The sequence below is a fragment of the Corythoichthys intestinalis genome, chromosome 18, assembly GCF_030265065.1.
Source record: "Corythoichthys intestinalis isolate RoL2023-P3 chromosome 18, ASM3026506v1, whole genome shotgun sequence".
In the NCBI taxonomy this organism is placed as follows: domain Eukaryota; kingdom Metazoa; phylum Chordata; class Actinopteri; order Syngnathiformes; family Syngnathidae; genus Corythoichthys; species Corythoichthys intestinalis.
Genome location: NC_080412.1, coordinates 26,298,928 through 26,311,682, shown reverse-complemented (window position 1 = coordinate 26,311,682; position 12,755 = coordinate 26,298,928). Strand labels below are relative to the sequence as shown.

The window sequence follows — 12,755 nt, the reverse complement described above, 5'->3', positions numbered from 1 at the left end:
AAAAAAAAAAAAAATAGGTGTCTGTGCCATCAATGAACTTTGACTGGCATTTTGTGAGTATATCTCTGATTATTCATATCATTACTGTGTTTGGACCACATCTGAATCAGTGAGATGAATTGACATTCGCTGAACACAAATCTCAACTTTGCAAACAGTTAGAAAAATCTCTCCCAGAGTTGTGCTTATTTAAACAAGCCTCTGGTCCTTTGGACTCTCAGGACAATACCGATGAGGATGCTTTACTTGCAGTCTTGCAGAGGTTTGGTCTTTTCTCTGCCACCCTGTCCAAGACACTGCAGAACATTGCAAACAACGATGAAGTCACACTGGAGATTGATAAAGAGCTGTTGACCGTCCCACAGAATGGGCAAAGTCAGTTAGATTCATTCATAGAGGAGAGGCTATTGCCATCTAAAAGGAGAAGAGTCACTTTTAGGGACGAATATAAAAAGAACAAATATTTGACTTTCTTCTCTGATGTCAAACGATCACACCCAAAAACTGGGAAGGCAAAAACAATCAAAGCAGACAGATACATTCTTCAGCGGCTCATTTCTGCATATGATGCTGGGCGGCCAGTCAATCTAAACCGTATTATGGCACATGAACTGTTTGTTGTACCATTATCTTTGGCAGAGGTAAATGGACAACTTCGTTCAGGATCGAAGGCCATACTCGCGACGATCAAAACTGCTGGTGTCGAATGCCCTGATCACCTTTATGACAAAGACCTAGACAAGGAGCCAATGCTCATAATTGATGGTCAGGCTGTGGTTATTGCCATTGCTAAGCCAGAAGGAGCAAAGACATTTGGAGACCTTGCCGGTGTCTTTGTAGAGGTTGTACTCAAAAGCGGAGCTAAATTCCAACGGATTGATGTCTTGTTCAATCGCTACCAAACACACTCAATCAAAAGTGGAACACGGAATCACCGTGGAAGAGGCTTGGTGGCAATCCGAAGACCTGTTGAAAGCACATATTTGCCTCTTCCTGCGAAGTTGGGAAAACTTCATTTCTCATCAGGACAACATGGCTGACCTTGCTCGATTCCTGTCACAACAGCTGATTCTGAGAGCACCAATCAACAAAATCATAGTGGCAGCAGGTGGTTTTAGCGATAAAGAGGGTGTCGAAGCGTCCAATGCAATACTGAACACAAGTTGCATGGAAGCTAAGTATGAGGAAGCCGACACCAGAATTCTTCTCCATTGCATAACAAGCATGGCATCAACCATTGTTGTTTCAGCAAGAGACACTGACATATTGATCTTACTAACTGCCCACTTCCACATGATGCCATGCAAAAAATTCTGGTTAAAAGCAGTTACATCAAAGAAGAGAAAGTACTTCCCAATCCATGCGATTGTGAAACAGCTGAAGATGGAACCACAGGTTCTGAAACTGCTTCCAGCTTTCCATGCACTGACTGGAAGTGATTCCACATCATACATTGCAGGGCACACAAAAAGTCATGTTGGCATTTGTTTATAATGTAACAATTCTTGTCATGCACATAGTTTTCATGGATATACATTTTCATTATCAACCTGTGGATGTATAGTTCAGTGTTATTGAATAATAGTTAAACTACACCACAAACTACGGTAAACTATAGTGCTGGTTACAGTCCAAAACTACGTTTTGTCAAGTATGTTGTTCAGAACCCCCCCCCCCCCCCCAAAAAAAAAAACAAAACCAAAAAAAAAAAAAGTTTGTTGCAAATCTGTCAACTCATTACAAAGATACTGCAAAAAGGAAAAGTCAGCCATCTTGAACGAGTTGGTTTCCAAAATAGTGTCAGTTCATTTATCTATTACAGAGTACTAGCACACAAATTTGGTGCAAATCCATCTATCCACCTCAAAGCTATTGGACGGACAAGAAATCCAGCTGCGGCCATATTTGTCTTGTCGTTTACAGCTAAACCGTAACTTTTCGTGATTGACATACAGCAGAAATGGATTCAGGAACCAAAAATTATATAGAAACAACACTTGAATTACTTTTCCTCAAAAATGCCTACACCTTCTTATTTAAAGCCCTTTTTTGATTTGGGGACCTGGCTTAGACAATTTCATTTATCTGAAAGTGCCTAGTTGCATCCAACCTAATCAACTGGGTGACCATCACCATCAATAGCATTGAAAGAGTTTAACATGTTCAATATTCGTTGACAAAAATCTTTAGCCTGTAGTAATAAATACTTACATTGAACTTTGCATGTGTCGTGAATTTACGTGAAGTGGAGGTGGGGTCGAATCGCTGGCTATGATGATGATGTGATAATAACAGATATCAAAGACTTGCATCTCAAAGTCAAACCACACCAGAGGCCATCGGGAGGGGAGAAGAAATTGTTTCTGGTATAGCCGATCATCCAAACACTTCTTTTTCTTGTTGGTTCTGGACGCATTTTATTCAAATGTAAGACAATTTTTAAAAAATAAGTTCCATTCACTAATCAATAGCTTTGATTTGGGGACATTTCTCATAACGGATGCTAGGACAAATGGTCAGAATGTAACACTAGCTAGAAAGTTTTAAAATGTTATGAGAAAGTCACTCCAGAAAGTTTTTTCATGTCTAGTTAAGTGATTTTTTTGTCTTGCATGTTATATTATAGTAAATGTCCTTTGATCATATAAAAAAATGTATCTTAACAAGCCGGTTTGTAATGGTGTTCACTATCAACCAGCTAGCTGCTAATTATCAAAGCAGATAGGTTATGCGATAGATCATGTAAGTAAAAATTAAAAGTCATAGGGAGATTGTGAACTTAGTAAAGTAGATATGCTATATTAAAGTTATAGGCGTATGAAAAATACTGTTTATTTGCTAGCAAATAGCTAGATACTAGCCTATGAACGTATGTCTTGAGATATTACAGTTCCCGTAAGTGAAAAGAAAAGTGTCTTATAATTTTGACAGAAGTATATAGCCAAATGTGTGTGTGTGCTCACTTTCTCTTTGTTCCTTTACACCTATAGAACTGTTGGATCGCAATGGTCTTTGTAGTTATGGAGATAATTGGCTTCTTCCTGGGCCTAGTGGGCATACTGGCCAGTCTGATTTGCACGGTGCTCCCCTTTTGGGAGGTCTCGGCTGACATCGACACTTTGAAGTCCTTTGGAAAAATGAGGGGCCTGTGGATGGAATGCACCCCCAAGGTGAATGGGGTCTTCGCTTGCAAACCCTATGACGCCATCCTGCATCTGGCCATTTACGTGCAGGTGTCCCGGGCCCTAATGGTGATCTCCCTGGCCCTGTCCACCCTGGGCTTAGCCTTCGCCGTTTTTGGGATGAAGTGCACTATCTGTCTGAAGGGCCCAGGAGCGCTTAAAAGAAATTTGGCAGGTGTGGCCGGGTGCTTCTTCCTAGCGGCTGGTCTCATGACGCTGGTGCCTGTCTCATGGACGGCCAAAAACGTGATCTCCGCTTTTCATGTCCACGACACCCCCGCTGCGGCAAAGTTAGAGCTGGGCGACTGCATCTACTTGGGCATCTTTGCCGCATTGGCCTCCATCATGGGTGGTAGCTTGCTGGTCGTATCCTTCTGCAAATGCAGAGACTGCGGAGGACGTGACGACTGCTCCCCGTACAGATTGACCTACTACCCACGTGCAGCAGGAGATATTGTCGTGCCGCTGGTGCAACACCCTCCAGTCCTGCAAATGGGAAGATGCGGTGTGATTGACGGGGCGCAAACGCTGACTCAAAGTTGTAGTGAGAGCGACAAGGGAGTCAAGCCCATGGGATCAGCATATGTGTGATGTCATCAGAAATGAGTTTCAAATTGTTCTTTTGTTCAAATAAATGGAGCCCTAATTTGTTCAAATAAATGGAGCCATAATACTCTTGAAACAACCGTGCTACTTGTGCTTTATCAACTGGGTTCAGTGAAGACTATCCAAATATTCACAGATTACAGACATTTACCGAATCAGACAAACAGTATGGAAATTAAATGTTAATATGTTGTAATAAATGTATCGACAAGCTCTTCCATGAACCAACTCACAAGTCAAGTTCACATTAAAGTCGTTAGAGAGCAGCAACTGACATCCAAACACCACTACAGCACACACAAGCCAGTGAAATACTCATACATTGTGAAACAAATAAGCCTTCTTCATTTAAACGACATTTACAAGAAATTTAAAATGTGTTCTGTGCAGTTGCGTATATTAAGACTTTGTTTCCAGAGGATATGATCTAGAAGTCAAACAATTTAAAAGTGCATCATTCCCACCTTTCAGGTTGCACTGTATTTTGCATTGAAATCATGATCTAGAGTCTAGAACAATAAAAGCTTAATCTAAATTCCCCAGATTCCAGGCCAGCGGGGGCCACAAAGACCCGACCCGCCAGCAAACCTGTGACCAGATCCATTCAAAAGAAACTAATGAGGGCTGCAATTCCATTTAGTACAAAAATTTTTGCTCACTCAGGAAAAGATGCATTGCCATTGACAGTGATATACTATACAGTATATACATCAAATCCTTTTTGACCAGTCAAACTGGATTTGACGTCTATCGCCGTCAATAACATAGAAAAAAAAAAAGCTTCACTGCATGCCCTTCTAAGATTTGGTTGATATGTAACTCATCGACGATGTGATATAAATCCATAGTTGCCATCTCCATCACGTGATATCATGAAACGATTGTCTAATCATAAAGGAATGAAATGAGCCCAAGACCTAACCTTGCAACATTGCCATCTAGTGTCCAAAAGAAAAACTCGGGACTTCCAAAACTGGTTATCATACATTCCAACACATAAGCGTATAACAAAAACATTATTGCCTTGTCCAAAATATGTCAATACTGTATTCAAAATTAAAAGAGTTCCGTTAGAGTTCATATTATTTTCTTTATAATCATCTGTAGTTTGGTAAAAATAGCAATTTTTGAGAGATGCTTTTTTCCCCTCATGGTTCTTTTGTGGAATTAAAAATACATCTTTACAAATATTCAAACCGTAATACAGAAATGTATATGATTGATTCATAGCTACATTTCTCTATGATAAATGACGATCATTACAACAAATGTTAAAAAATTGTTGTCGATCAGTAGTTTTCTTTTGTTAATGACATTTTTTTTGCCTTACGATAAAAATTAAAATTTTAATTTACAAAAAAAACAAAAATCGTTTAAAAAAAACAACTGTATATTATTAATAAAACATAACACAATATTAATAAATCTACATCCGTCATAAAATTCCCCAAAATATTTTGATCTTAATAAAAATTAGTCTTCTTCTGTTGCTACTCATTCAATTTCAAAATACATTTCAGAATATTCTAAACATTGCTTCAACTCATGAAATGACTCAAAAATATCAATGCCATAAAAATGTTTATTTGAACATAACTATAGCAACAAACATTCTATACAACACAGTAATACAAAAACACAAATATCAATGACATATTTATTTGAACAAAACTATTGCAACAATCAAATTCTATACAACACAGTAATACAAAAATAAATATAAAACAACACTGTCAACTTAAAGCCAGTGATGTGAAGTTTGTGTTTTTTTCACGTCTTCTCTTCCTGTTGCTCAGCCCCCTTTCGCTCGCGGCCAAACTCTAGCACCAAAGGTTTCCCTAACAACCGGTAACCATGGAGTAGCTGCAAAGCATTCTGGGCCGTTTCAGTGTCTGCATACACCAAAGCACACAAAAACCACACATAAATATACTGTATCGTTAACATCCGTTCCTAAAGCAGATGACGCATTCTTACCTGGCAGAGTGATGAAAGCCTGACCCTTCATGCGACCTGTCAGCAGGCGGTACAACAGTGGGGTGCCGCTGGCCACCTCGAACCTGGAGAACAGCGCCACCAGCTGGGCTACCGTTGCCTGTGGACTCAGGTTCTTCACGCATATAACCTGGGAGGAAAATCCTCAATGAGCACAAGTAAATACTTTAGCAACACCCTGCGTATTTGAGCTTTCTAATTCTGGCCATACTCTGGAGGGTTTTCCAGGCTGGTAGTTCCGGAACCTTGGGATGCTCCGGATCATCTCCTGACTTTCCCGGTTGTCCCGGATATCCTGGTCTGTCACGGCGGTGAGTCGCCCCGTGACAGTCAGCGGCTGCCCCGATCCAGCCCCTTCTGGCCCACGCAGGCTGCCAATTGGCCGGCTGATCTCGAGCTGTGCCGTGGCCTGATGCTTCGGCAGTTCGTGTAAGACGTCCTCTGACTGGCTGTGACTTCTTTGTGGTGGGTCATGTGATGGCACGGATGGAGAAAGGTATGACATTCCAGCAGCTTCTCCACTCTGAGATGACTCGCTGAGAACATCTCTGTACAGGGTGTCAATTGGATTTATAGATGCTGGCCGTTGTGGGCTGTCTTGGTTATTTTCATCTGGAAGGAAGTGAAAAATCAGTATTTCCTCAAATAGTGTCCAGTAACCTGGACCTTTTTCTACTGAGCCTGTTCTCTAATTTTGACCAAAGGAGCAGTGTCAACTAGAGGTGGGAATCTTTGGGTCCCTAATGATTCAATTACGATTCAGAGGCTCCGATTCGATTATAAATCAATTATTGATGCCCCCTCCCACACACACACACTTTTAATGTTTTGTACATTAGTTCCAAAATAGTTTAAGAAATCCTATTAGATTAAACCAAACTAATATTTCAGTATCAAGTTAACATTTAAAAACATTTAAAAAAAATACTCAAGTCCCCATTCTGTATCAGCAGCTTTAAACTACATTCAATTACGGTAATTTAAGGATGTGAATCAACCTTTAAAGTTGATAAAAAATTGCTCCCGTTATTGCATACTTTCCCTTCTACTTACAACGGTTTAAAACTGTTTCATCATTTAAAGATAGATTCAAGTCAAGATTTTGCCGATTTACGAATATTTCAGATAAAAAGTTAATTAGCTTCGCTTCAACAGAGCCTTCTAGAGAAGTCTACTGTTTTAAGATGGCGGCTGTTTACAACGCGGCAACTACTAAACGGAAAGTCTGTCATTTCGCATCTAGTTCTCTTTATATGTTTTAACACCGCCGTCGTCTGTCATTTAGCATCTAGTTCTGCATATACGTGATATCTACTATAGCCGTATGTTTGTAGGAACTAGACAGTGGGCGTTGTTTGAACCAGCTGTCGGCCTCAGTCAGGTATTTTTGTTTTCTTATCTAGCGGCATGAGTTGAACATGATATTTGCTTTTGGTCCGTTCCTCAGTGCGTCCCGTGTACCGCGCTGTGTTTTACTTTTGCTTTACCTGGTATAATTCAATAATCGGAATTTGAATATTTGTGAATCGTTCTCGAATCTTCCACGGCCGAATCGCGAATAATCTAAGAATCGGAAATTTTGCACGCCTCTAGTGTCAACTAGTGAGGTCCCGATCCGATACTCATTATCAGTATCCGCACCCAATAAGGCAATTTTTGGCGTATCGGATTTGTGCACAAGATCGGATCCTATCCAGTGGTCGCATATTTTCAGAGCCATCATGTTTTTTGGCTGCAATAAATCAAACCATTAGGCAAATATTTCCACTAAGTGAGACTACTGCTCTTTAGAAACTAATGACTATAACCAGGGGCGCACATAAGTGGTCCGCATGCGCGCATGCGTACTGGACGTAGACAAATGCGTTGGCCCTCAACGGCTTCAATACGCTTTTGCGTACCGATGGCTGACCACTGTATTTGCGGCGGACACGAGAAAATCTATTCTCAAAATGTCAAAGAGGCAGGTCCCACTGAATAATTATTTCCGTGTTCCCCCACACCCGTCAAAAGACAGACAGACGACCAGTGTTGTTAATAACGGCGTTAGAATATAACGGCGTTACTAACGGCGTTATTTTTTTCAGTAATGAGTAATCTAATTAATTGCTTTTCTTATCTTGGCAACGCCGTTACCGTTACTGAGGCGGGAAAGGCGTGCATTACTATGCGTTACTAAATTGTTTGAATAAAAAAAGTCTGAGAGAAACGGACTCACGGAGACGAGAGAGCAGAGCAGGAGTGGGGAAGACGCCGTTGCAACCGCGATGCTAGGTGGCTCCAATAATACCTGACTGTAGCCACAGCCGACAAACTACGCCCACATGACACGGTAGATATCATATTATAGAACTAGATGCGATTGACAGACACAGCTGCATTGGCAACATGTTTTAATGACTACATGCGTTAGTAAACAGCCGCCATCTTGAAGCAGTAGACCTCTCAGGAAGGCTCTGATGTAGAGATCCTTCATAGCGAACCTAAGTAACTTTTTTTTTTTTTTTTAAATCTAAAATGCTCCTAAATCGGCAAAATCTTAACTTAAATCTATCTTTAAATGATGAAACAGTTTTAAAACTTACACATGTTGAAAGTAGACAGAAGGGAACTAATGAAATAACAGGAGCAATTTTAACAACTTTAACGGTTGATTCACAACTTTAAATGACTTCCACACATAGCAAAGGTTACTATCTAGTTATCGCAATACCCTTGTGTCTAGTTAAGTGGAGGGTAAAGAATTGGGCTAGGACCAATTGTCCCCCAAACCCTTTAAACTTCACACTGCGTGACCTGTTTTTGTTTTTTTGAGAAAAAAAAAAAAATACCACTAGTTACTTTTCCAAGTAACTAATTACTCTTACATTCAGGTAACTGAGTTACTAACGCAATTACTTTTTGGGAGAAGTACTTTGTAACTGTAATTAATTACTTTTTTAAAAGTAAAATTAACAACACTGCAGACGACAGAGACGTCACCAGAGCTACCGAAAAAAAGGACTTTTGCTGAAAATTGGCTGCAGGAGGTACCATGGCTAGAAGCAAATGATGCTCTCATGGAAATGTGGTGCTAAACTTGCCGTGAGAATCTCAATGTCGCTGATAAGAGCAGCGCATTTTATGTAGGGTCAAAGAATTTCAGCCATCCAAACTTTGAAAATCACGAAAAAAACAGAGAGCATGATGGCAATTAAGCAAACTATCGATGCCAGACAGGACCCTACTCGCCCTATGGACAAGTGGTGGAATAAAATTAATAAAGAACAGCGCCATGCACTGACAAACATGTTTTTGCTCGCATTTCAGAAAGCTAAACATGCACGTTCAATGAGCTCTTAAGAGGTGGATGTCCCACTTTTACAAAGGCTTGGAGTTAATGTGGGAGGCAAAAAAAAATATGCGTACACCTGTATATGTCTTTACATTTCACTTCAGAGTAATGGCAATTTTGTTGTGCCAGTCGATGTTAATCAAGTGTTAATTGTTAATAAAATTAATTTAAGGTAATTGGCTCCAAGTAAAGCTTGTCATAATTTTATCGCATCAGGCGGGTCGGCTCTGAAGCTCAATGAGGACCAAGTCGCATCTCCAGGTCCTCCTCTGAGAACCTGGGCAAAAAAATTATGTGCACCCCTGACTATAACAGAGCATCGTGTAATATTTGTAAATGGAGGACTTGTTGAGGAGGCACCAGCACGGCTCGGAATAAAACAAAATAAATCTTGAAAAAAATTGGATCGAATCGGAAGTAAAAAAAGCAGCATCGGGACATCCCTAGTGCGAACGATCTCCTCACCTCGATGGTAGAGTGCAGTGAGGAAACTCTGACGGTCACTGCCCTGGAAGAGCGCCTGCTCGATCTCCATCTCACGGCGGGAAAGCGGCTGGCTGGCGGCGAAGCGCTGAGGCCGAGCCAAAAGCTCCGCCCTGGCCGCCATCTTGTCGCGAATGGCCTGCAGACGCTGCCGCTTCACGCCGGGCGCCGCGTATATGCCACGGCACTGAACCGGTGTAGAAACCAGATCTCCAAAAATGCTCCACCTTTTAGGAACACCCAAAAAATGTTTCCCGAGCGATTACTTGGTCAGGTACTTCTGGGTCATCCCGACTTTGCCATAGCTGGATCTCGGGGTCGGTGAGGCCCATTTCGCGCAGACTGGCCAGCTCCTGCTCGTCATCCTGCAGCTCCTGGAACTGAGACAAGCTCCGTACGCCGGACACCTGCTCACCGAATGGCCGGTAGAGTGCCGCTGGTGCGAAACTTCTCTTTTTAGCAACACATCTGAACCATAGAAGCAAATGTCTATCTATTAATGGAAGAGGCGAAAATTTTAACACGTCTTTTGGTGTTTTGTCACCTGTCAATGTCAACTTGAGTATCGAGTTGCTGTAGTAGGAGGCCATGAAGCTGTCGCTGTCCCTCTGTCTCCTGCTCCTCAAACAATGGGCCATCCTCGCATGGCCGCCGGCTCACTCTTCACAGACACGCCAAGAAATTAATCAACACTTAATTCATATACTGTCACACATCATGCTTTCCCTCTGAAAAGCGCCTGGTTGAGCATATAATTGGCCAGGCAGGAATCAGACTGTTATGTACTTCCTTAATCTAACATGTAAGTTCATGTACATGTAAGGCCGAGACTTGAATGGAACAACACTTCTTTATTCCGTGTGCTTCTCAGCATATGTGCCACCGACACATCACAGAGATTCCTTTCATACTGTAATGCCACACGCACAGGAAGTGCATACTATGGCACCAGCAGTGTGACATAAATATGTTACACAGACGTAATGAAAAAAACATTTTTTTTTTACTAACTGAAAAAATAACAAGTTACTGATTAGAAATGTTTGTCCAGACGGTATTCGGCATCTATTAATGTTCAAAATAATAGAAAAGTGGAACATTCATAAACAGCATTTACATGTTCTTTAGCAACGGAGCCGAGGTGGTTCTTCTTCACACTATTACATCTTCGACAATTAATGTAATGTATGATTTCACTTTATATACTAATTGTGTTTAATGTTTGATCAGTAGTGCTGATTATTACTTCAACAAATGCAGCGAATGAAGAAAGACGGTTTTGTTTACCTTCGCATAGTTCCGCGTTCGGATCTCACTTCCGGCACGGTGCATCTTGGGAAATATCATACAAAGAAGCTACAAAGACACGTAAGGCGAGTCGTCTATTTTCTTCCTTGATTTAACGCAAAATGTGAACTATTTACGGGTTTAAATTTTCTATACACAGTATTCACGCATAAAAATGGGTCACAGTGCTATCAACACAATAAATAGCCACAACATTCTTTTACATTCGTGTACTTCCGCGTTTCGCGCCCACATCCGGTTAATGGCATTAAGGGAAATGTAGTGAAACCTTTTAAACGTGTCTTTTTAGCCTACTACAGCGTCAACCGTTTTAACATTGGTATAAAATTAAAAATAATTTATCAAAATGCAAGAGCCCCTGCTTGGCGATGCTGTTAACGGACATATAACGATATGGATGTTGCAAGCCAGCTGTCAAATCTGTTTTTATCCTGATAAATGGCTTCTTATTCGGTGATAATAGATCACCGCGTTGGCTCCCTATCAAACATATGTACAGTGTCATATTTATCAGATGCTGCAAAGCCCCCTCACCCGCGCACGCGGAGACCAAAGCCCTCCCCACCCTGCCGGAGTGTCCTCAATTTGCCTTCCGGATGACGTCAGTAAGGTGACATGGGCGCTCTCCGCGCATGATAGCGGCATGGCAAATAATTGCGGGGCTTTGATGGGGAAGTGGGTGCTCATGCACTGTCAATGCATGTTCGATTTGGTCCGTGCGTGCACCCCAGCGTACAACATGTACTCCTCCTGCAGCGGTTCAGCTCGGGCTCCTCAGCAAAGGGCTCTCTCTGCGCAGCAAGTGAGTGACAGAGATGAGGGGTGGGGACGCAGGGTGGGGTCACAAGCAGGGAGAGGCGGAGGAGGAACAGGCAGAGAGAGAGAGCCCAGCCCTTCAATGCACGGCAGCGAACGGCAAGAACCAGAGGCGCAACGCTTGGCTGATTTATTCCACTTTTTGGAGGGGGGGGTCGCAAAGACATCGACGCTGCGGATATGAACTGAACAGAAGAGGCACGCACCTCCGTGCTCCAATATCCCGAATATCCACAGCTCAACGCCCCCTTCCTCCTCCTTGTCCTCTCCCATAAACCCTCCTTTCTCCCCTTTACCCACATTAGAGCTATACACACCCAAAACCCCCCGACCCCCCCCCCTCCTCCCTCCCTCCCTCCGCCTCCACGAGATGCACACGGAGAGCCGCCACAAGAAAGTAAGTGCACGTTCTATTTGACACATTGTGACGTTGTCAGTACAGTGTGGCTCTATAATAAGGGTAACGGGCGGAGTTGTTGGTGAAAGGGGGCGAAGGGGGAAACGGAAGGAACAAGCTGCAGCCTCACAGGACACCATCTTAGCTTTTAAAGGGCCAGCGGCACCTTTCTTGCACCGCGCATGCGCACTGAAGAAGCGTCAGGTACACTTCCGGTCGCCATTGCCGTGCATCCTTTGTGTATTATGCTTAGATGGCTTCAAAGTGAATGATATCAACTGGGTAGAATTACAGTTGAAACTTAAAGCAGCAGATTGACTATGAAGTGCCGGTTAAAAAGGAAATAAATCATGACATTGTGATTGACTGGCGACCAGTTCACTCCATCTGTATCTGCCTAGTAATATGCATTAAATTCCTTATAATTGACTGGTAGTCAGTCAATGTTTGTCTATCATGTGCATTGTGATTGATTGGCAAGCAGTCCACTCTTTGTCTTCGTGAACCCAAATTTTGATGGATTGGCGACCAGCCAATTGGTTGGATACAGTTTTAAAGCTTGTCATTGTCTGGCCATAGACTTCATAATTTATTGACGGGACACGGGGCCGAATCACAGGGGGGCTATCTCTGT

General features: G+C 42.2%; 4 protein-coding genes across 5 annotated transcripts in view; 2 read left to right on the top strand and 2 right to left on the bottom strand.

Annotated features, from left to right (window-relative positions):
• Nucleotides 1-2,337, bottom strand: part of clip2 (CAP-GLY domain containing linker protein 2) — a 28,561-nt gene extending 26,224 nt beyond the window's left edge. The window contains exon 1 of the mRNA XM_057820593.1: nt 2,212-2,337. The gene's annotated coding sequence lies outside the window, so the exon portion shown is untranslated. The remainder of the gene's footprint in view (nt 1-2,211) is intronic.
• Nucleotides 2,274-3,867, top strand: LOC130906350 (claudin-4-like). Of its 2 annotated transcripts, none has more exons than XM_057820598.1 (2): nt 2,274-2,427; nt 2,991-3,867. In XM_057820598.1, exon 2 carries the CDS (start codon nt 3,006-3,008, stop codon nt 3,771-3,773), a length of 768 nt encoding a protein of 255 aa, XP_057676581.1. In that variant the 5' UTR covers nt 2,274-2,427; nt 2,991-3,005; the 3' UTR covers nt 3,774-3,867. The 2 variants fall into 2 exon arrangements, with proteins under 2 accessions (XP_057676581.1, XP_057676583.1); XM_057820600.1 differs by having other exon boundaries at nt 2,306-2,366.
• Nucleotides 3,868-5,395: 1,528 nt separating this feature from the next.
• Nucleotides 5,396-11,408, bottom strand: rbm41 (RNA binding motif protein 41). Its single transcript, XM_057820484.1, has 7 exons — nt 10,888-11,408; nt 10,145-10,261; nt 9,867-10,068; nt 9,583-9,787; nt 5,995-6,395; nt 5,766-5,913; nt 5,396-5,680 (listed from the first exon to the last, which is right to left on the bottom strand). The coding sequence occupies exons 1-7, from the start codon at nt 10,893-10,895 to the stop codon at nt 5,559-5,561; spliced, it is 1,203 nt and encodes a 400-aa protein (XP_057676467.1). The 5' UTR covers nt 10,896-11,408; the 3' UTR covers nt 5,396-5,558.
• A 330-nt stretch (nt 11,409-11,738) lies between these two features.
• klf8 (Kruppel like factor 8) overlaps nt 11,739-12,755 on the top strand; it is a 65,655-nt gene continuing 64,638 nt past the window's right edge. Inside the window, exon 1 of the mRNA XM_057820485.1 lies at nt 11,739-12,121. Coding sequence (XP_057676468.1) covers nt 12,095-12,121 — 27 coding nt within the window. The 5' untranslated portion in view covers nt 11,739-12,094. The remainder of the gene's footprint in view (nt 12,122-12,755) is intronic.